The following is a 23,162-nucleotide window of genomic DNA, read 5'->3' on the forward strand; positions in this document are numbered from 1 at the left end:
GAACCCCCTCATATTCCATTCTGCTTAAGTCTTCTTTTAATACTGGATTGGCAAAGAAACAGGTAGTAACAATTCAGTCCCTCAGAAGGGAAACAGAAAGTAACAGATTCTTCAGAGATACTGGAACCCCAAATATTTAAGTGCAGGTCCTCCTATCTAATGCCTATAACAACACCTCTGTCCTCTTTTTCTTCAGAGAAGGGGCAAGTTTGAGTACCAAACGGTAGTACTACCATGCACCAGTTTGTCCCATAGTGTTCCAAACATATAATAACCCTCATGGTTCAGTTACATGCATTTGTGTATAAACTGTATACACAATTTCAGTGATTTTGCTGAGATTTAAGGTAAACATCCTTAAGATTGCAGCCATGCACTTCACCTTTTTTGTCCATCCGGATGAATTAAATATTTTGCTTTATGGATTTCCCAGATTCAGACTAGGTATAGCTTTGCATGTCACAGAATTACCCCAGAATCAGATCTATCTGGTGGTGTCTTTAAACTATATTTGTGGGGCCTAAATTCAATTAGCACAACCAAATTTTATAAGAACAGCAAATCAGAGAGTAAAATCAGAGAGTGGTATTAACTTCTGTTTTCCCCCTAATTCAATGCTTCTCTGCATCACAGTGACTCCTGTGTAGGTAACCAGTGCATTTGTAACTGGGGAAAAGACAGTATCAGAAAGAAAACGTTGAGGAGATAGGAAAGCTCCATGAAGGGTAAGTATAAGACAAACTTAACAGTTTGTTACATAAAGAGAGCAGACCATATCCTTAAAATGAGCATATAGTCTATCAATCAGTTGCTTCGAGGAGATTCCTTAGTTCTGCCACTTTTTCTTCCATTTGCTGAAGGTTACAGTGCCGCTGTCTTTTGCTGGATTGAAATTTGTTCACTTGACAATGCAAACGCTTTAGTATAGCTTCATATCTTTTATTCTGCACCTGTTACAATAAGAATAAACACAGCTGAGAAATGCTTGAGCACAACAGACGTATAGCAAACAGATATAAGGTCACAAAGGTTTTTTAGGATGGATGCAGTTCTCTCCCACAGTGGGTTTTATTTCTGAGTTGACATGTATGGGATTAAATACTGCCCCTTCCATCATCTCTAACCATTGGTCATTCTGACTGTGTAGTGAGAAAGACCATGAGGCCAGAAGAGAGATAGAGTGGGTGTTGTCAGCATATTGCTAGCAGACTACTCCAAAACTTCACACTGAGTGGACAAGGCAGGCTCCTGTTGGACTTCACAGAAAGGTCTTGAGATACCTACCACAACTTTTGGGAGCTTCATTAAAATCTCTTTGCATGCCGTTATTAAACCCTCATTTGAATTGCTCATGTTATCTATTATTATTATTATTATTATTATTATTATTATTATTATTATTATTATTTCCTGCCCTTCCCCAGAAGGTCTCAGGGCAGGTTACAGCAATATAAGCAGTGTGGAGAGGACCCACACACAAGGTTTGTTTGACTCACCAATGTACCATTTTAGGAATCAATATGTTGTAGTCATTTGCGCAAAGATCAATTAGCTCCTCTATGTGCTGGTCTATAGCACACAGTGAAACAGAGGACACAACCATCAGGGTCTTCGTTGAGAGTCAGTAAGACCCAAATATTCACAATATTGGTACCCAACATTTGATTCTGTAACATAGCAATATTTTCCCAGCTCATCATGTGCTTCTGATACAAATTGTCAAGCAAGTGGCTCATGTGACAAATAATAAATAACAATAAACAGAATATTATAACTATTCCACATTGCAATAAAGTAAAATACCAGCTTTTGTTGTTCTGTGTTTGTGGAACGGAGGGATTTTTCAAAAATGTATAAGCTTTAGAATTAAGAGTTCTTTTTCTAGAAGACATGAACCACAACACATATTCTATTCTAATGACTGAAAATCACCTGAATTTCTTTTTGAAGCCTAGCGTGCACATTTCTTTCATCTCTAAGTGCATTTTCCTTTCCACTGATAGCTTCTTTCAATGCATTAATTTCAGCTTCCAAATATGCGATTTCATCCTACAGATAGATTAAAGAATATGAAAATATTTTTATGTTCACAGATCTTTTTGGAATTTAAATGACAATTGGGATTGTTTCAAGATTCAGTGCTAGAAGTTTTAAGTAAATGCCAAAATGGAATCTAAATAGTAATTGGCAAATGAACAACAACAAAAGGAGAAATGAAAAACAAAATAAACATAGAATGGGTAGGATAAATGAGCCTCACATGGTCTCCCAAGATCAACTGGCTCTTAAAAGTAATACCCAAATTTCATCAGAATCAGAACTTTGACTTTCAAGCATGCAATAATGTGCTTAGCAACTAACGTAGTTTTCCATGTCCAAGCATGTTGATTCTTAGACCCAAACTAGATGTGAAAGAGGAGATCCATAATTGGACCTCCCAATATTTTCTCTTTGTTTTAAAGCTGTTATGGGGTGCTCCTAATCTCATAACCTAAGCAGCTCTGAAGAGCATTTAACCCTAATTCATTTCCTGATCAAAATGACACCCAATGCTACTCCTACAGAAAGTGTCATCACTTGAGGTCAGATTGCAGCAACAGGACATTATAAGTACAGTTACTACTTCTCACAGCTGAAGCCTTGGGTACTGTTGCTATTCCTGATTTCTTCATTGACTTGGACATGTCTGTGGTACCCATGCAGGACATGTATATTGAAATTAGTTAAGCAGTTTTAATTTTTGCTTTAGATATGCTCTGTATAGTTCATACTTTGTTCCTACTGTTCATTTCACACTGCTAAGTCACCAGTTGGCTATTTACACGTGCTGTTGCTTTGGGCTACTTCTACAACACCCAAACACATACACTGACATACACAGAGAAGTGTCCAGAACAGCTGTCTACTAGCTCCACCTGCTATGCCGGCTGAGACCCTACCTGCCTGTGCACTGTCTCGCCAGAGTGGTAGGGTACCTCTAGATACTAATGGGATCCGTTCCGGAGCCCTGTTCGCATCTAGAAGCAAACGTAACTAGCAACGGCACGTCTGCGCACGTGCGTGTTGCTTTTCGATGCTTCTGCTCATGTGCGTGACGTTATTTTGAGCGTCTGCGCATGCACAAGCGGTGAAACCCGGAAGAAACGCGCTCCGTTACTTCCGGGTTGCTGCGGAGCGCAACTCGAACGCACTCAACTTGAAGCGTATTCAACCCGAGGTATGACTGTACACTCTTGGACTACTGCACTGCGCTCTATGTGGGACTACGTTTGAAGGTGAGTCAGAAGCTACAACGAATCCAGAATGCGGCAGCTGGACTGGTGGCTGGGAGCGGCCGCTAGGACCATATAATTCCAGTCCTGAAAGACCTACACTGGCTCCCAGTGCGTTTCTGAGCACAATTCAAAGTGTTGGTGCTGACCTTTAAAGCCCTAAATGGTCTCGGCCCAGTATACCTGAAGGAATGTCTCCACCTCCATCCTTCAGCCCAGACACTGAGGTCGAGCTCCCGGGCTTTCTGGTGGCTCCGTCACTGTGTAAAGTTACAGGGGACGAGGCAGAGGGCCTTCTCAGTAGTAGCACCCACCCTGTGGAATGCCCTCCCCCCAGATGTCAAGGAGAATTGTTGCAAACAGTAGCATTTGGTCACAAATGTAGAGAATGGTGAGTAACAGCGCTTACCTCCTTGTGAACAAAGTATTAGGCTAGGTCCCAGTCAGATACATAAAGAAAACACAATTTTACATAGAAGATAACAAAGGTGAGAAAGCCAATTAATTGGACCTGAGATTGGTTAGTAGTATTTACCGGTACTTCTGGATTCTGAAGAACAGACATTAATTCCTCCTTGTTTGTAATCATCTCTTTGACCGCAGTTCTTTTCTTAGTGAGCTCAGTCATGAGTGGCAATTTGTTTTCTGCCTCCACAAAGTGGTCTCTGTGAGCAGCCATTTTTGCATAGTAGGCACTGTTTCTTTGAAGCATCAGTTTATACTCTTCCTGCAGTGTTTCCGTATCAAATGCAAGCTTTAGATTCTCAACATACAAGGCTGTGATCTGAACCTCCAAATTTTCACAGTGATCTTTTGTACTTATTATGGCTTCATCTTGATGATACATTTGCCTTTCTGTTGCCTTTCTGTCTGCCATAACAAGTTTCATTTGTGCCTCAAGATCCTGAAGCTGAGTCTATGGAAAAATATAGTAATATACAGTGAAAAGTTAATACTTTTGGTGGATAGCATTAAATTATTTATATAATGGTGTAATTGCTTGAGGTTTAGTTAACTAGTTATTTTAATTTATTTAAAAGAAAACAAAATTGTGAAAGCATTATAATTAGTAGTATAAAAATTTATAGCACTGTAAAAAAGTACATATGACTTTGCTTTATCTCGAAATTTGGCTTTCTAATTTATTAAATTGAAAAGAATAATTTTATTGTTTTGCTGTTGGCCTTTCCTGATTAAAATGATCTGTGATGTTGTCACAATACCCAATCAACATGACAAGTTCTGTACACTCAAGGGAAGTTTGGAATTGTCTTCCTCAAACAGCATCTGCCTCCCCTCCCCTACTACATGACAAGACTTCTCTTCTAGGTAGCCTGAATGACTCTAGGAAGGTAATTTATTCCAGTCCTTGGCTGAGAAGCCACAAAATGTGTGCGCACACATGCCGATAGGAGAAAAAACTATCTTCACCTGCCCACACTTGTTCGAATTGACTTTTATACTGCAGATCATCTAATTGTTGTTATTTTAATAAATAAAAACTTTCCACCAATTTGCTGTATTTCAAGTCTTCTTCTAGGGTGCTGGGGCAAGGAGACTGCAAGAAATCATAAGACTTTTCCCACTTCTCTTTAGGGCAGAAGAAATACGACATATCCTTGTGCCTGAACTAATGTACGCAGGAAGAGAGAGAGAGTCCAAGGAACTGGGGCAAATAGTGTTAACAAGAGGTGAGGTTTCAGGCCTTAATGGCAAAAGAAATCTGACAAGTTGGTGGGTCCAAGTAACACCCACCCAATAATTCTTAAAGAACTCAAATGTGAAATTGCTGCTCTTCTAAGAAAAAAAATATGTAACTTGTCCCTAAAATCATCCTCCATATGGTACAGACAACTCTGTTGTTGTTGTTTAGTCATGTCCGACTCTTCGTGACTCCATGGACCAGAGCACGCCAGGCACTCCTGTCTTCCACTGTCTCCCACAGTTTGGTCAAACTCCTGTTTATAGCTTCAAGAACACTGTCCAACCATCTCGTCCTCTGTCATCCTCTTCCCCTTGTGCCCTCCATCTTTCCCAACATCAGGGTCTTTTCTAGGGAGTCTTCTCTTCCCATGAGGTGGCCAAAGTCTTGGAGCCTCAGCTTCAGGATCTGTCCTTCCAATGAGCACTCAGGGCTGATTTCCTTCAGAATGGAGAGGTTTGATCTTCTTGCAGTCCATGGGACTCTCAAGAGTCTCCTCCAGCACCATAATTCAAAAGCATCAATTCTTCGGTGATCAGCCTTCTTTATGGTCCAGCTCTCACTTCCATACATCACTACTAGGAAGACCATAGCTTCAACTATAAGGACCTTTGTTGGCAAGGTGATGTCTCTGAGGTAAATGCTGTAGTGCTATATAGCCTTGGCAGAGCCGTCTTTCCCATAGGGCTTAGTGGTGCGTTGCGCCAGGGCGCAGGCCTCTCAGGGGCGCCCCAGCAAGTGGGGAGCTATGCAGCTTTGCCGGCGGCCTCCCCTTTCCTTGCATGCCTGCCAGCTGCGCCCCGCCAACCATAAGGCTGGCAGGTGTGCAGTTTCCCTCTGAAGCCTCCTCGGGAGAAGAGTGATCCCCACAGAGGCTTAGGATGGAAGCTGCACCCCGCCAACCATATGGCTGATGGGCACGCAGCTTCCCTCCCAATACGCGGAGGCTTGGGAGGGGCGCAACTTCACACCGAAGCCTCTGCAGGGATCACTCTCCCACAGCGGCATGGGGGAGAGTTGCGTCCCCACCCCAGATGGCTGGCAGTGCGCAGCTCCGGCCACCCCAACACTATCCGTGGTAATTTGGGGGTACTGGGCAGATATTTGCACCCCTGCATTGCATCTGCTAAAGACGGCCCTGAGCCTTGGGCCTTGCATGCATCCTAAGGGCATCTCCTTGGCCACTTTGAGAACAGGATGCTGGCTTGATCCAGGAGGCTCTTCTTATGAGCTTATGTTAATTCCCTATTTATGGTTGGGTTTGACACAACCAGATCAAAGTGTGTTTGATCATACAGAACTACAGTGGTACCTCTGGTTACGTACTTAATTCGTTCCGGAGGTCCGTTCTTAACCTGAAACTGTTCTTAACCTGAAGCACCACTTTAGCTAATGGGGTCTCTTGCTGCTGCCGCACCGCCGGAGCACGATTTCTGTTCTCATCCTGAAGCAAAGTTCTTAATCCAAGGTACTATTTCTGGGTTAGCGGAGTCTGTAACCTGAAGTGTATGTAACCTGAAGCATATGTAACCTGAGGTACCACTGTAATTTCAATTGGATGAGTCCTAAAAACTGCCCTCTCGCACAATTCTTGACTAAGCCACATATTTGAACTGAAACTGAGCAGAGTTTCAGGATGGCATTTCCTTTTATGCAAGTGTTATTTTCTAAAAGTCATATTAAAGGTAAAGGTAAAGGTAAAGGGAGCCCTGACCATTAGGTTCAGTCGTGACCGACTCTGGGGTTGCAGTGCTCATCTTGCTTTATTGGCCGAGGGAGCCGGCGTACAGCTTCCGGGTCATGTGGCCAGCATGATTAAGCTGCTTCTGGCGAACCAGAGAAGCACACGGAAACACCGTTTACCTTCCCGCCGGAGCGGTACCTATTTATCTACTTGCACTTTGACATGCTTTCGAACTAGGTTGGCAGGAACAGGGACCGAGCAATGGGAGCTCACCCCGTCACGGGGATTCGAACCGCCAACCTTCTGATCGGCAAATCCTAGGCTCTGTGGTTTAACCCACAGTGCCACCCACGTCCCAAAAGTCATATTACCTGCAACCTAATAAGGACAGCCTTGTTGCTTTCTATTTCAGAGGCTTGGGCATGTTGCTGTTCTGCTATTTGCTGCACAGCTTCATCTAACAACGATGAACTTGGATTAGCCATGCCTAAAAGAAGAAGAAAAGACAGAAAGAATTGGAGAGAAGCAGCTTTGAAAACTACATCTAACATAAAAAGGTAAAGGTAAAGGACCCCTGAAAGTTAAGTCGAGTCGCGAATGACTCTGGGGTTGCGGCACTCATCTCGCTTTACTGGCCGAGGGAGCCGACGTTTGTCTGCAGACAGTTTTTCCGGATCATGTGGCCAGCATGACTAAGCCAGCGAAACCAGATCAGTGCACAGAAATGCTGTTTACCTTCCCGTCAGACCAGTACCTATTTATCTACTTGCACTTTGAGGTGCTTTCGAACTGCTAGGTTGGCAGGAGCTGGGACCGAGCAACGGGAGCTCACCCTGTTGCGGGGATTCAAACCGCCGACCTTCCGACCGGCAAGCCCAAGGCTCAGTGGTTTACACCACAGCGCCACCCGCGTCCCTACATGTAACATACGTCCCGCTATTTGAAGAGCTGCTTTGAAATTTGAGTTCATACAAGTAGGGTCCTGTGAATAAATGTTAAATATTCACATATTTTAGTATGATATGGAAAGTATGTTCTATTGTATCCAAAAAGCAGCTTGCCCAACTCATCTTTCTCTTCCTGTCCTCCTCCCTGTAGCCCTACACTCTGAAAACCCTCTCCAGAAGAAATCCCTTTGCAGAGGGAAGATGCTAAGGCATGTCTGTATACACACCAGACATTGTGCACATTCAGCGCACATTTTCCCTTCAGAGAATTCTGGGTACTGTAGTTTGTTAAGGTTTGCTGGTAATTGTAACTCTTTGAGGGTTTAACTACAGTACCCAGAATTATTTGAGGCAGAGAAATGAACTTCAAACAAGCTTTAAAGGTATTGTGCATATGCACACAAAGTTGCCTTTTCCTTGCAGAAATCTTAGGAACACATTATTTTTCTTGAAAAAATGGGGTTGGATCCCAAAGTGTACATTTCTGTAAAGTGCACATTTTTAGAGGCTCCTTTGATTGCTTATCCCTTCCTCCATTTTGTTCTGAAACTTTCCAGAATCATCTCTGTCAAATAAATTGCATTATTATTTTGCCATTGTTTTGTCTTCTAAATGTTAATTTCATAATTTTATATTATCAAGTTAGCTAAAATAGCAAATATAATGATAGGATATCCACTGAGAGATTCAAAATAATGAATGCAAATAGAAATTACTTTTCAATATTAAATAGATTTTCAATGCCTGTCCAAGACTATTTGAACTAGACCTTAGATAAGATAGTTCACAATCTGTATGACAGCAGAAGTATTATGTGTGTGAGTTTTCTTCAGTTTCTGTGTGGGAATATGATTCCCTCACAACAGAATAGTACTTGGCAAGACCTTCTCTGTAAACTGAAAAATAGCTTATCATCGAAAACTGATGGACTGAGGAGAAGGAAAAAAGAATTTATTCCACAAAGATTTCCTCAAGTCAGTTATTGAGGAGACTAGACAGGAAAAAATGGTGGCAAAACCACAGAAAAGAGTTGACTCAGTTAATGACATCTATTTAGAAATAAAAATGCATGCCATTTATTTCAGAGGCAAAGAGGTTCAGCCAATGCAGTGTCAAAAAACCTGACAATTTTATCTGTCTCTTGGTGACCACATGTTATACATGCTTACTCTTATCCTCATAAAATGAAGCCCTCGATAAATGTAAAGAGCAGCCAATTGAGGCCTGTGGCAGTTTAAATTTAATCACAAAACCTCGTATTTTTCCCAATGTGGCCTCTTCCTCCCCTTTTTCTTGGGCCTATAGGCTCAGTTAATATCTTTTCTTTTTTCAAAAATTTTGGCTCAGTTAATATCTTAACATGTTCCTCTTCCACCCCAAATTCAGCAAAAATCAGTAATATGTTGCCACGGCTGTTCAAAAGATGCCGCTTCAAATGGGCCCAGGTGGGTCCGTTTCAAGAGATTAACAGCTCGCCTTTTCAGCGATCAGTTAAAATGGTGCTTTTACCTCAGGCTGTTACTTAGTGGCTTGCTTATTTATTTATTTATTTATTTAACTGAATTTATATACCATCCTAGACCAGGAGGTCTCAGGGCGCTTCAACAGAATAAAATCAGAATATAAAACCACAAAATATGTAATCAAAATAAAAAAACAACCCAATAACCCCCCACTCCCCACAAGAAAACCCCACAAAGAGTATAGGATGTACACAGTGTTGTTTTTTCCGGAGGGGGGGACGCAGGGGGACTTCCCACCGGAGTGGTACCTATTTATCTACTTGCACCTTGACGTGCTTTCAAACCCGACCTTCTGATCGGCAAGCCCTAGGCTCTGTGGTTTAACCCACAGCGCCACCCGCATCCCTACCCTATGTATAGAAATGAGCAAACCAGTGATATTTTAGGGAGCAGGCTAGCATGTGGGGCCCATGACTTACATCATAGGAGCCTACACAACACAAAACTATGTATGTATGGGTTTTTTTTTTTATCTTATATTTTGGAAATGTACATCCAGTTGTTTTTTTCCCCTTTAATTTTTTTGGGAGGGCCCCAAGAGAGTGGGACGCTAAGCAATAGCTTGTTTAGCTTATACCTAAAATCTGGCACTGGAACAACAAACCAACAAGTCCTATTAAATTAATTTCTGCGTTTGCTGGGGAAGCCCAGCAAATAATAATAATAATAATAATAATAATAATAATAATAATAATAATAATAATAATTATTGGCGCAGCTCCTCGAGGAACCGCTGGGGGCGCCCTCCGACCGGGATGCCCCACTGGGAAGGAGAGGGGCTGGCCCTCCTTCTCCAGCTGAGCGCCCGGGGGCGCCAGCATTTGCAGAGCAGTTGTTCCAGGCTTCAAAAACGAAAAGGGTGGGGTTTTTTTCGGTTTCCCCCCCCTGTGTGTGTTTTGCCCGAATTGCACAAGGTCCCCGAGGCTCCCTCCTTTTTGCAACGCTCTTCCCGGTGGGCTGCGGGCTGCATCTCTGCCTTCCTCTCCGGGGAGAAGTGCGGATCTGCTCGCCGCCCTTTTGGGAAGCGAAGTCCTGCTCTTCTGGTCCAGCCGCTTGGCGGAAATTAATTGGGTTAGCGCCTCCCTGCGCAGACTTTGGAATTCCCCCGGGCCTTTGCAATCTGGCATTTTCAGGAAGTGGCTTTTGCATTCTCACGTTATACCAAGCGAAGTGGGCGCAGCTTGCAGCGCAGCGCGGATACTTCGGGGAAGTGCAAACTGTTTTCTCCCGATCGGTAAGTAAAGGCATCAGTTTCCTATCGGGGGCTGTTATATTAATTTAATATAAATTAATGGCTTTATTTATATACTCTTTTCAGTTCTTAGTTCCCTTGAACGTGCCATTGATACTGAGATCCTAGTTGTGTTTAAGATTGCAGCCATGCATCCTATTTTTTAAAATATGTTTTTATCGAACGATTTTAACGAACAAATTATCAATCAACATAACCATTTACATTCCCCCCTTTTTTTCCTCCCCCCCCCCGACTTCCCTCAGTTCGCCTCCCTGGTTTCTTTGCACATATTATCCTCTGCATATTATAAAATTGTACATATCGTTGCCTTATCTATCATATATTCAACTGATAACTTTGTGGATGTTTCTTCCAAACCTGCCAAAGAGTCCAAATCGTGTTGTTGTCTTTTTAGATAATTTGTAAAAAGGTTCCTTGAGGTCACGGTTGTCCTTATTACGCAGTTTGTATGTCAACTCAGCCAATTCCTCATAGCTCATCAATTTTTCTTGCCACTGTTCTTTCACTGGGATTTCCTCATTCTTCCATCCTTGCGCTAACAAGACTCTTGCCGCTGTTGTAGCGTACATAAATAGATTCTTTTTTCCCAGTTTTAAAATTGATTTTCCATATTTATTATTATTCCATATTTATAAACAGACAAACAAACATAAATCTTAAGTGTAATAATTCCACTTTTCTTTACATTCTTTAAATTGTTGGATGACCTTGACTCCCCCAAGCTGAGTTTCAATGAATATCATTGTAACAGTTTTCCAAAACTATTTTCTCATATAATTTACTTAGTCAATTAACATCTTTCTTTCTTTTCATTTTTACTTTAGACATATTATTCTATAGCATATTTAAATCCTAGGCCTATCTGGTACAGTGGTACCTTGAGTTACATACACTTCAGGTTACATACATTTCAGGTTACAGACTCCGCTAACCCAGAAATATTACCTCGGGTTAACAACTTTGCTTCAGGATGAGAACAGAAATCGCACACCAGTGGCGCAGCAGCAGCAGGAGGCCCCATTAGCTAAAGTGGTGCTTCAGGTTAAGAACAGTTTCAGGTTAAGAACGGACCTCCGGAACAAATTAAGTACGTAACCAGAGGTACCATTGTACTTGCAAGTATTTCTACTTAGGTTATCTTAGCATATTTAGCTAAATAGTCTTTAAATTTCTTCCGTTCCTGCTGATACTCCTCCTCCTTCTGGTCACGGACTCTTCTGGTCAGGTCGGCTAGCTCGCAAAAGTCCAACATCTTCATCTGCCATTCCTCCACTGTTGGCACTTCTTGTGTTTTCCAATTTTTAGCCAGCAAGATTCTTTGTTGTTTTTTTTGGCAGGTCTTGTCTGCAACTATGCATCCTATCTATGCTCCCCCCCCGCACTGGTTGTTTCTGGTGGGAGCAGGATCTTATAATGCACATACAATGACAGCCCTAGTAGACTTCACATTCGGATCCTAAACATAATTTCTTAAAAATTATATTCCGTTCAAGTTAGGTCTGTTTTAGCTTTTTGAATTTTTCTATTCCTTTCCTCAGTAGAAAAGGGTGCTTATCCTAGCAAATATGCACACAGCTTGATCGCATCATGTATCCCTGCAAGTAAGCCCCACTGAAATTAATGGGATTTACTCCCAGGTAAGCAGCAGGCAGGGGACGCAGGTGGCGCTGTGGGTTAAAGCCTCAGCGCCTAGGACTTGCCGATCGAAAGGTCGGCGGTTCGAATCCCTGCGGCGGGGTGCGCTCCCGCTGCTCGGTCCCAGCGCCTGCCAACCTAGCAGTTCGAAAGCACCTCCGGGTGCAAGTAGATAAATAGGGACCGCTTACTAGCGGGAAGGTAAACGGCGTTTCCGTGTGCTGCGCTGGCTCGCCAGAACAGCGATGTCACGCTGGCCACGTGACCCGGAAGTGTCTCCGGACAGCGCTGGCCCCTGGCCTCTTAAGTGAGATGGGCGCACAACCCCAGAGTCTGGCAAGACTGGCCCGTACGGGCAGGGGTACCTTTACCTTTACCTTTAAGCAGCAGGCATACTATTTAGCCTTTGAGTTTTTCAATTTATTCTTTATTTACTTTTTTTTTTAATGTACTAGTTGATTGTAACAAAACCTCTCAGAGGTTTACAGAAAATTTTAAAATTACCAATAAAACCAGTTAAATGGAATGGAGTACTCAGGATGAAACGGTGAAATCTGCTATGATAAAATGGGAACAAGATGTTGGACATAACATTATGTTGGCTGACTGGGAACAGTTATGGACCACAGGTATGAAATTTACGGCATGCAATGCCTTAAGAGAGAATATTATGAAAATGATATACAGGTGGTACATGACACCAGTCAAGCTTGCAAAAATTTACCATCTGCCCTATAACAAATGTTGGAAATGTAAAGAAAATGAAGGTACATTCTTTCACCTTTGGTGGACGTGCCCAAAGATTAAGGCTTTCTGGGAGATGATATATAATGAAATGAAAAAGGTGTTTAAATATACCTTCCTGAAGAAACCAGAGGCCTTTCTCCTGGGCATGGTCGGCCAATTGGTGTTAAAGAAGGATAGAACTTTTTAAATGTATGCCACAACAGCAGCAAGAATACTCATCGCAAAGTATTGGAAGACGCAAGATCTACCCACCCGGGAAGAATGGCAGATGAAGGTGATGGACTATATGGAACTGGGGGAAATGACTGGCAGAATCTGAGACCAGGAAAAAGAGTTGGTGGAAGAAGGTTGGAAGAAATTTAAAGACTACTTAGATAAATACTGTAAAATTAAAGAATGTTAGAATGATGTCGGAATGAAGTTAAGTGGTTTTGGCAGCAATGTTATAAAGGAGTATGTAAAAATGGATTGTTATTAGGTGAGAATGTAAAGTTATAATACATTAAGGTAAAGGATTAAGATAAAAACAAGGAGGGAAAGGATTTGCTGAATTAACTAATTGAACTGGAATACAAAAAAAGGGAGGTGTGAGGAGGTCAGGGAAACAAGCAAATGAAATATAAGACATGAAAAGAGTGATTTGTTTTTAACTGTTTTTTATTTTTTGTATTTTGTATTTTTTCTCTGTATTTTTGTATTTTTTCTTTTCTTCTTTTTCCTTTCTTCTCTTTCCTATTTTGTAACTTTTTTTGTAACCTTTTTTGAAACTTTAATAAATATCTTTTTTTTAAAAAAAAAAAAAACCCAGTTAAAACCTAGCAATTAAAAACATTTTAAAGACAAAATCTGCCATAAACTAAAAATAGAATGAAATGCTTCAACATCCGCATGTCTGGATAAAGTTGCCTAAACAAAAAGATTTCACCACAAACCTCTGCATTAACAATATCTGTTCCTTTTATTAAGCTTCGTAAGAGAGTCCTTCAGTGTAGTTGAAGGATCTGATTCAGACTTTTCCCTTCTAAAGTCCTTGGCGGGTCTCGAAATATGATAAAACTTTGCTCTGGACTCAGTGATTGACTGCTGCTGTTTTCTGTGTCATCGGATTGTGAATCCCTTTCTGGATTGTTCATTTTATCCGCTTGATCCGCCAGAATAAAGGATAATTCTCTTTGATAAAGCATTCTCTTACTCTTTTCCCTCCACCAGCCAGCCGATCACCCCACATTTGACATCATCAAGTGTTGTCCATAGAATATGGCAAAGGCAGTCTTGATTGATTTGTGCATCTTTGGACCCAGGTCGTGGAATAACTGGACCCAGGCATCGGTGATCAGAACATTAGAAACTCTTGGGGACAACTACCCTGTTTACCTTATGTGTTGCCAAACCTTTGGAAGTGAAGGGAATTGTGGAGATGTATTTCACACAGCAATACAAGGCTTTCACGGTCCAGGGAAACAACTTGAGGTTGTGTGTGCCAAAAATACAGTTGCTGTCTTATACACCATTAAACAAAAACTCGATGAAAAAGACATCGGCACTGTTAAAGTAATTGTGCCGGCGCAAAGAAAACCGTTAATGAGAGAGTACGTGAATCAACTTTTTACTAGTGTTTACCAGTTTGAGTTTAAAGATTTTCAGATGAACTGTGAAGAAAAGAACCTCAGAAAATCTGCAGAACTGCAAGGTGAATTAATGCCACTTACAGACCAAGACAGAGAAACGATCCAAACTGAGATAACGATATTTTTGAAGAGCCTTCCTAGTCTGAAAGGGGAACTTACCATTCTCAAATCTTCATTGATCCCAGGTAACATAAATATGTGCAAGAATCCTATTATTAGTACTGCAGTCCTTTTCTTTTTTTTCAAATGTCCCTTTTTCCTGTTCAGTACCTGGTATGATCCTGGTTGTGCTTGGGGGGGGGGGGGGACAGACTTCTGAATGGTAAAGGTAAAGGTAAAGGTACCCCTGCCCGTACGGGCCAGTCTTGACAGACTCTGGGGTTGTGCGCCCATCTCACTCAAGAGGCCAGGGGCCAGCGCTGTCCGGAGACACTTCCGGGTCACGTGGCCAGCGTGACATCGCTGCTCTGGCGAGCCAGAGCCGCACACGGAAACGCTGTTACCTTCCCGCTGGTAAGCGGTCCCTATTTATCTACTTGCACCCGGAGGTGCTTTCGAACTGCTAGGTTGGCAGGCGCTGGGACCGAGCAGCGGGAGCGCACCCCGCCGCAGGGATTCGAACCGCCGACCTTTCGATCGGCAAGTCCTAGGCGCTGAGGCTTTAACCCTGGCTCTGAATGTTAGGCTCCACCAAAAAAAGCAAGCATGTCTACTTAGTTGAAGCATTCAATAAAAAATAATCGTTTGGTTCTTAAATGCACATTCATTAGAAAAACAGCTTTTGTTCATATTCATGACTGTGCGTGAACTTCAATCTATCCTCAACCACCAGGACTTTCTGCCCCAGTAATCGTACATTTTTTTTTGCCTACTATTCTTAGCAATAGTTAGGATTTTTGCATAATTTTCTGTGTTTGGGCAAAAACTGCTATGGATAGAGATAAAATGCAACAGGAGGCACTACGTTCTGAGTATACAAAAAGGGTGGCAAAGGTCATGAGAAGAAGCCTGATTCAAAATTTTGCATTTTCTTTAGTCTTCCATCTGGACAAAATAATGGAGAGTGATGAGTGAATTTTGAGCTGGAATTTTTACTGGCAGGTTGGAGTTACAGTGGTACCTCGGGTTACATATGCTTCAGGTTACATACGCTTCAGGTTACAGACTCCGCTAACCCAAAAATAGTGCTTCAGGTTAAGAACTTTGCTTCAGGTTGAGAATAGAACTTGTGCTCCGGCAGCGCGGCAGCAGCAGGAGGCCCCATTAGCTAAAATGGTGCTACAGGTTAAGAACAGTTTCAGGTTAAGTATGGACCTCCGGAACGAATTAAGTAGTTAACCCGAGGTACCACTGTATCTGTAACTGGTTTTAAACCAGATTGTTTGTTAGAGAGATGGGAAGAGATTTGGAGACTTAAGATCTGCTGCAGGTTTGGGTTCAGTGAATCTCAAGCGGTTCCCAGTGCAGCCAGACCATGCTTGCTTAATTCCCTCATCCTCAGCTCATCCAGAGTTATGCCAGCCTATCTCCCCCATCCCAGCTTTATGCCAAATTCTTACTCCCCTGAAGCATATTTTGGGTGACACTAGGCCTGCATAACCATGATTTCCCTCCCCACTTCTTGTTCTTTTCGCTAGATCCTATCTTTCTCCATGGATTCACTACAAGAACGGGGGGCATCTCCTATATACCGACGTTGAGCTCTTTCAATCTCTTCAGTAGTTCCAAAAGACGTGACCCACCCATTGTGGTTAAGGAAAACCTTCGCAGGCTAGCTGCTGCTGCTGGATTCAACCCTGATGCATATCATAGGGTAAAGGTAAGGCAAATAAAACTGAAACTGGGGGAGGACTTTTAAGGGGGAAATACTCAGTTTGACTTCTTCTGTTTATGTTTTTCTTAAAGGCAAAGGCATTCAGGGTCACAACAACCCATGACACAGCTTTTTAAGATCTCCACCAAGAGCCTCAAACATCTGATTTAATCCTTTTCCAGAAATTTTTCCTGGTTATCAAACCCTTAGAGTTCTAAATGAGTGATGGGAAGCAGTCTCTCTTCAGGGTGGGGCATTTATCCCTGCAGGATGCAACTTAGGGGGTCATCGCAGCCCCTCAGATACATGCCATTCACAGCATTTGTATGAGAATCAAATAATTGTTGAGTTGGAAGGGACACTGGGGGTCATCTAGTCCAACCCCCTGCATTGCAGGAATCTTTTGCCCAACGTGGGGCTCAAACCCACAACCCTGAGATTAAGCATCTCGTGCTCTACCAGCTGAACTATCCCAGGTATTTGACGCAGTTAACACAAAATAACCCACATGTAATCATGGTAATAACATTGATAAAGTGGAATGGTTCTTTAGACTTCTCGTGAAACAGAAAAAAAACGATAACGCCCCAGACTGCTTCTTGCCTGGTAAGCCTTTAAAAGATCTGAGAACTCATCATCCTGTCTCGGTGACAGCAGTCCTTGTGTTCAAACGCCCTTCTGCCTAGAATGCCACTGAACAGAACTACCGTATTTTTCGCTCTATAAGACGCACCAGACCACAAGACGCACCTAGTTTTTGGAGGAGGAAAAGAAGAGAAAAAAATTCTGAATCTCAGAAGCCAGAATAGCAAGAGGGATCGCTGTGCAGTGAAAGCAGCAATCCCTCTTGCTGTTCTGGCTTCTAGGATAGCTGCGCAGCCTGCATTCGCTCCATAAGACGCACACACATTTCCCCTTACTTTTTAGGAGGGAAAAAGTGAGTCTTATACAGCAAAAAATACGGTAAATGGGTTTAGAAAATAAATGGCTGGCTGCCCCTGAAAGGGTTAATTTATTGATTAAAATTGAAAGTGGAGAAGCTAAGCAAATCTCCTCAGGGAAGGAATTTCAAAGTATTGACACCACCACCATACCTGAGATGGTGGTGGTTCAACACCGAAGGACTTCTGAAGAATACGCAGTAAGCAGTCCTTGAAATATTCTGGCTGCAGACCATTCAAGGCTTCGGAAGTCAATTGTGTCACTTTGACTTGCTCAATATTGCTAGGCAGAAGTGTTGCCTCAGGAAATACAGGAGCAAAAGAGCACTCCTAACTTCAGTTTTTCAGATTGCCTTGTCTTCTCTTGGTGTTAACAGGTCAACCACGCCAGTAATGTTTGGGTCATGGGAAAGGCCGAGCCAGATAACTACGATGGGATAGTAACTAACCAGAAAGGTGTTACACTCGCTGCCCCTGGAGCAGACTGCATCCCTGTGCTTTTCGCTGATCCTGTCAAGAAAGCATGTGGTGCTGCTCATTCAGGTAACACGACCCTTTTTTTTGCTTTGCAAAGGTCAAGAAACCCACTGGACAACCGTCATTCCTTTTATGCATTTCTCTGTTTCTACTCTGGCCCTGCCCTGAGTGTGCTTTCTTGCTCTGATTTTTCCCGTCAGTCCCCACCCCATCCTTCATTCCATTCACCATATTTTTCGCTCTATAGGACGCACCCGACCATAGGACGCACCTTGTTTTAGAGGGGGAGAATAAGAAAAAAAAATTCTCCCCTTCTCTGCGCAGCACCCCTTCAGCGAAGCAGCAGGAGAAACAGAGCCCCTTCCATTTCTCCTCCCGCTTAGCTGAAGGGGTGCTGCGCCTTAGCTGAAGGGGCACCTACCCTTCAGCGAAAGGAACCTGAAGCCTCCGGAGTGCAGCGGGAGCTCCCGCTGCTCTCCGGAGGCTTCAGGCAGCTATCTTTGAAGCCTGGAGAGCGAGAGGGGTCAGTGCGCCTCTCGCTCTCCAGGCTTCAGCGAAAGCAACGCGAAACCTCCGGAGTGCGGCAGGAGCTCTCCCACTGCGCTTCGGAGGCTTTGCGTTGCTATCGCTGAAGCCAAGGAGCCTGCATTCGCTCCATAAAATGCACACACATTTCCCCTTAATTTTTGGTGGGAAAAATGCGTCTTATAGAGCGAAAAATACGGTAAATACAGGTATGGCTATCCTTGAATCGGTACCTTTTTGTTTTCAGTTCACTGTTTAATCCTGAATCTCTATTTATAGCATAACGTTTATACAGTCATACCTCGGGTTACAGATGCTTCGGGTTATGTGATTTCGGGTTGTGCACCACGCCAAACCTGCAAGTACTGGAATGGGTTACTTCTGGGTTTCGGTGCATGCGCAGAAGCGCTAAATCGCACTTTGCACATGCGCAGAAGTGCCGAATTGCGACCTGTGTGTGCACAGATGCGGCGCTGCGGGTCGCGGGCATTCTTCCCGCAAGGATCATGTTCACAACCCGAGCGTCCACTGTAATGCTATTTTCTAATGGACTGATGCAGCCAAAGATAAGACCCTTTGACTTTTCTGGGATTTAAAAATTATTTATCACTGGATTGTGTCATATCTTTAACCAGTTCAACTGAACAATCAAAATATAGTTATTTTATTTGTTGAATTTATATTCCACTCTTTCTCCCGAAGGAGGCCAGAATGACATGGGATGTGGGTCTACTCTTGGCAGTTTCCCATAGATATGACACAGCTGAGGCGCAACTGGGAATGTTGTGTGAATAAAAACCACTGACCTAAAAGTTCCAAAACTTACCTGCTTCTTTAGATGTTTGTCAGCAATGCAGACCATAGCGGCTAGCTTTCTGATTCTGTTGATTGCTGCTAGTTTCTGGCTTCATCATATATATAAATGTGGCAGAGACACTTAAAGAACAAATACTGTTGCTTCCATCATGCCTACTTTGACCCATCACCCCACACTTCCATGTCCTATTTTGCATGCTTACACCGATATAAAAGTTCACATACATTGAATGCAACTTTTGTAGGTTGGGTTTTCTTTTGCTTTTCAATTTTAAAAGCTGCAAGATTTCCTTTTCTTTCCTTGCTTCTAAGGTTGGCAAGGCACGTTGTTAGGAGTATCGATGGCTGTCGTTAACGCGATGGTAACTGAATACGGTTGCGACGTGAAGGATATCCTTGTGGTCCTGGGGCCGTCGGTTGGGCCCTGTTGCTTTAAACTGCCTCGGGAATCGGCAAAAAGTTTTCTTAGGATTGATCCCAAGTGTGTAAGACTTTATGAATTGTCAACCCCGTACGTTGACATCAGAAGAGCAACACGGTGAGCTTGGTTCTGCTTATTCTTAATTGGGAGAGTTCTTGGTGTTTAGCACATCACAATACCTCAAGGACCGCCTCTTTCCATATGAACCTACCCAGACCCTGAGATCATCTCGCTCCTTTGTGTGCCTCCTTGAGAAATGCGGAGGGTGGCAACATGAGAACGGGGCCTTCTCTGCAGTGGCTCCTTGTCCCTGGAATGCTCTCCCCAGGGAAGTTTGCCTGGCGCCTTCATTACACACCTTTAAAAAAGGTAAAGGGACCCCTGACCATTAGGTCCAGTTGTGGCTGACTCTGGGGTTGCGGCGCTCATCACGCTTTATTGGCCGAGGGAGCCGGCGTACAGCTTCCGGGTCATGTGGCCAGCATGACTAAGCCGCTTCTGGCGAACCAGAGCAGCGCACGGAAACACTGTTTACCTTCCCGCCGGAGTGGTACCTATTTATCTACTTGCACTTTGACGTGTTTTCAGACTGCTAGGTTGGCAGGAGCAGGGACCGAGCAACAGGAGCTCACCCCGTCGCAGGGATTCGAACCGCGACCTTCTGATCGGCAAGCCCAAGGCTCTGTGGTTTAACCCACAGGGCCACCCGCATCCCTTACACACCTTTAGGCACCTGGCGAAAACCTTCCTTTTTAACCAGGCCTTTGGTTGATGTGTTTGACATCCTATACTGTTTTAAAATGTGGCTCTTTTCGGGGAGGGGGGTGTTTTTGGGTTGTTGTTTTTTATTCTGATTATATATGTTGTGATTTTTTCCCTGTGACATCCGGGTATAAGGCAGTATATAAACTCAATAAAGAATAAGAATAACAACTGTGGAGCTGTGAAAAATTCACTCTGTCTGTTTTGCTCCCTTTTGGTTAATTGATCCCATTACAGAAGAAGAGGAGAGTGGGGCTCTTCGTCTCCCTGCCCACCCCTTTCCCCGCAGAAGCGGCCTTCTGCTTTCCTTTCACATGGCTGAATCAGGCCCCACAGGTTTAATCAGACGTGCAGCCAATGCCAATTCTGACTATCTGTACTATCTGCACCCAGTTTACTGTACGGTCCTCTAAGGAGGCCTTTCTCATCCACTGTCCTCTTTTCCAAAGAGCGTTGTTGGTAGCGATGGCCTTGGCTATCCATGCCAATGATCCTTTGATAGTATGTCCACCACTTAGGAGTCCCAAGGAATGCATAGCAGAAGGGGTGCTGCCACCGCTATGGAGCTTGTGGCAAAGCTTAGACTCTTAACTCTTCCTTTAGCATCATAGAGGAACCACAAGGATAATCCAGCCCCCTGCAATGCAGGAATATTTCAACCAAAGTGGGGCTCAAACCCACGATCCCAAGATTAAAAGTCAGGTTCTACTGGCTGAGCCATGATTGGTGGTCAGCATTTAATCTTGGCCTCTCTGGCAGTGAGGAGCATTGCACCCCTTTGCCACATTTGGGGGTGTTTTTGGAAGAAGCCAAAGGCCCCCACTATATACTCTCCCATATTACATGTTTAAGGTTACATGTTATCTTTATCATCCCCATTCTATAAATCAGAGCTTCCCAATTTTAAACACAATATATGTGGAAGAAGGTCTTGGGGCTTAGTGCCATATGAAAAGATTTTAACCCTAAGATATTGGAAGTAATATCTTGTGTATACATAATAACTACCCTCTAATAACTGTCCATTTAATAATCCATCATCCTTTTTTTTCTTCTTTATTAGTATTCTTCTGGAGACTGGAGGGGTTCTGCCTCAGAACATCCAGGATGACTCTGCAACAGACCAAAACCAAAATGTAACTTTCTGTACATCATGTTGCCCTGATAAATTCTATTCTCATGTCCGTGATGGTGAGAACTTTGGAACACAGATTGGCTTCATATCAATTAGAGACTGAGGGTTTATCTTCATATTTATGCAATAATCTGGTAGAAACTGTTGGGGCAAATTGATTATATTTACTGATACTGAGCTCTTCCTGTGGTCATCTATAGTTCCAAGCTGTCTATATAATATAATTACTTAGAAAAGGAGTCCTATTTATTTTGATTGGACTTAATTCCATCTAAGTGTTCTTAATCTTACACTACTAGTACAAAACATTGCAAATATCAGGGATATGTAAGTGTTTATAGTGTTGTATTTTTGCTTTAATGAACTTGTTTCTATGATGCACACTACTTGGAGATTTAAAAAAAAATTAAAAAGTTTACAAATGCTTTTAAATATATTTAAATTAATAAATAAATATGTGGCCTAAATGATACAGAAAACTCGTTTGGCTTTTAGTGTTTAGGTAAAGTTTGTGAGTTGTTTTTTACAGCTGTGTTCAGTATTCTTTGTCTGTCTGTTAGCACTTTGTTGTGTTTGTGTGTGTTGTGAATACACTGCACACAGCCTAGTACTGTATTATCATAGGCAGTCAGGTCCACAGCTATATTTTTTCTGACATTATTATTTATTGTTTCCAACTGCTTAAGCAGCCACCAGTCAGCAAGCAATACAACAACCTACCATATTTTTCGCTCCATAAGACAGACTTTTTTCCTCCTAAAAAGGGGAAATGTGAGTGCATCTTATGGAGCGAATGGCACTGCACAGAGAGGGAGAGCTGCACAGCGCCCCTTCAGCGAAGCGGGAGGAAGAACCGAGCCCCTTCCGTTCCTCCTCCCGCTTCGCAGGAGAGGCGCTGCACAGAGACAGTGGCCAGCACTGTGGCCACACAGTGGCCAGCTTGATGCCTGTGGGAAGCCCACAAGCAGTACATGAGCATCATAGCACCTCTAAAAACTAGGTGCGTCTTATGGTTGGGTGCATCTTATAGAGCGAAAAATACGGTAGTTGTGTGGTACACAATTTTATTCTTTTCTTATTGCAAAAACAACAACAAAAACTATTATTGTTGCCACCGAAACCTTGTGGGCTTATTAGTCAGCCTTCTGACTTCAGTACGATGTAAAAATTGGGGTTTGGCTTTTGCTGCCCAACTCCCCATGGGACCCTAAGTCCATGATCAGTCAGAGAAGAATGGATGGAAGCAGGATCCAGTGGAAAGCAAGGCAGATCTTTTATTGTTTTGCTGCAACAGAGTACCCTCCCCTCCTTCCAAGGCGTGAGAGACCCTGAACCAAAGTGTGCAGGAACCTTGAAAGACTTTTGTCAGGGAACTGCCATCGGAGCTAGAGGAGGAGGGAAGGCTCCAGAGGGATGCTGGAGAGGGTCCCAGTAGGGAGAGAGGCAGCCCATCTGCTGGGGAAGGAAATCAGCGTAACACCAGTGGAGAAGGGGGGCAGATGGGGGAATCGGAGAGGAGGCTCCAGGACTCTTCACCGGAGACCAGCGGGGAGAGCACGGGTCCTCCGCTGCCCACACCCTCCCTGCGCAGAAGACTTCCGCGCAGGGAGAGTAGGAGGAGACTTGGTGTCAAATAACTTCTTTGCTGGAAGAAGTTCAAGAAACGCCCACTGACGGATTCTGCCAGCGACTGAGACAGCCACGAAGTGAAGGGCTGTCCAGACAGAAAGGGTTCAACCAGGTAACCTAGCCAGGAGTGGCAGCAACTTACGCACGAGCAACCCCTAGAACCATTACAACTTTTGACATTGCCCAACCCCTTAGCCAAAGACCACCCCAAAATCATCATACATACATCACAGGAGGCAGTTTACAGCAG

At 43.3% G+C, this 23,162-nt stretch overlaps 2 protein-coding genes and 1 long non-coding RNA gene across 11 annotated transcripts; 1 reads left to right on the plus strand and 2 right to left on the minus strand.

Moving 5' to 3' along the window:
* Positions 1 to 13: 13 nt before the first annotated feature.
* CCDC122 (coiled-coil domain containing 122) lies at positions 14 to 9,571 on the minus strand. Of its 7 annotated transcripts, none has more exons than XM_083709868.1 (5): positions 9,548 to 9,571; positions 7,030 to 7,145; positions 3,808 to 4,188; positions 1,933 to 2,049; positions 14 to 950 (listed from the first exon to the last, which is right to left on the minus strand). In XM_083709868.1, the coding sequence occupies exons 2-5, from the start codon at positions 7,141 to 7,143 to the stop codon at positions 801 to 803; spliced, it is 762 nt and encodes a 253-aa protein (XP_083565994.1). In that variant the 5' UTR covers positions 7,144 to 7,145; positions 9,548 to 9,571; the 3' UTR covers positions 14 to 800. The 7 variants fall into 7 exon arrangements, with proteins under 7 accessions (XP_083565994.1, XP_083565991.1, XP_083565992.1 ...); XM_083709865.1 differs by lacking the exon at positions 9,548 to 9,571 and adding an exon at positions 9,115 to 9,288; XM_083709866.1 differs by lacking the exon at positions 9,548 to 9,571 and adding an exon at positions 8,966 to 9,081.
* On the plus strand, positions 9,569 to 21,762 carry LACC1 (laccase domain containing 1). Of its 3 annotated transcripts, none has more exons than XM_083709637.1 (6): positions 9,569 to 9,587; positions 13,975 to 14,578; positions 16,031 to 16,212; positions 17,525 to 17,690; positions 19,278 to 19,503; positions 21,212 to 21,762. In XM_083709637.1, exons 2-6 carry the CDS (start codon positions 14,023 to 14,025, stop codon positions 21,384 to 21,386), a joined length of 1,305 nt encoding a protein of 434 aa, XP_083565763.1. In that variant the 5' UTR covers positions 9,569 to 9,587; positions 13,975 to 14,022; the 3' UTR covers positions 21,387 to 21,762. The 3 variants fall into 3 exon arrangements, with proteins under 3 accessions (XP_083565763.1, XP_083565761.1, XP_083565762.1); XM_083709635.1 differs by lacking the exon at positions 9,569 to 9,587 and adding an exon at positions 10,007 to 10,362; XM_083709636.1 differs by lacking the exon at positions 9,569 to 9,587 and adding an exon at positions 11,907 to 12,020.
* On the minus strand, positions 17,521 to 19,251 carry LOC310830304. The gene is made up of 3 exons (XR_014557563.1): positions 19,187 to 19,251; positions 18,976 to 19,054; positions 17,521 to 17,657 (listed from the first exon to the last, which is right to left on the minus strand). It is a non-coding gene; the product is annotated as an uncharacterized lncRNA (long non-coding RNA).
* Positions 21,763 to 23,162: the final 1,400 nt, after the last annotated feature.

The sequence above is a fragment of the Podarcis gaigeae genome (genome assembly GCF_964106915.1).
Source record: "Podarcis gaigeae genome assembly, chromosome: 13".
Taxonomy (NCBI): domain Eukaryota; kingdom Metazoa; phylum Chordata; class Lepidosauria; order Squamata; family Lacertidae; genus Podarcis; species Podarcis gaigeae.

Excerpts from the sequence above, each read along its gene's own strand:
- LACC1 (XM_083709637.1), top strand. The coding sequence starts at position 14,023 with ATGGCAAAGGCAGTCTTGATTGATTTGTGCATCTTTGGACCCAGGTCG. Across the intron at positions 16,213-17,524 it reads ATGCATATCATAGGGTAAAG|GTCAACCACGCCAGTAATGT; the intron begins GTAAGGCAAATA and ends TGGTGTTAACAG. Across the intron at positions 19,504-21,211 it reads GACATCAGAAGAGCAACACG|TATTCTTCTGGAGACTGGAG; the intron begins GTGAGCTTGGTT and ends CTTCTTTATTAG.
- CCDC122 (XM_083709863.1), bottom strand. The coding sequence starts at position 7,209 with ATGTTAGATGTAGTTTTCAAAGCTGCTTCTCTCCAATTCTTTCTGTCT. Across the intron at positions 4,189-7,029 it reads CTGTCCTTATTAGGTTGCAG|ACTCAGCTTCAGGATCTTGA; the intron begins GTAATATGACTT and ends ATTTTTCCATAG. Across the intron at positions 951-1,932 it reads GGCTTCAAAAAGAAATTCAG|GTGCAGAATAAAAGATATGA; the intron begins GTGATTTTCAGT and ends TTATTGTAACAG.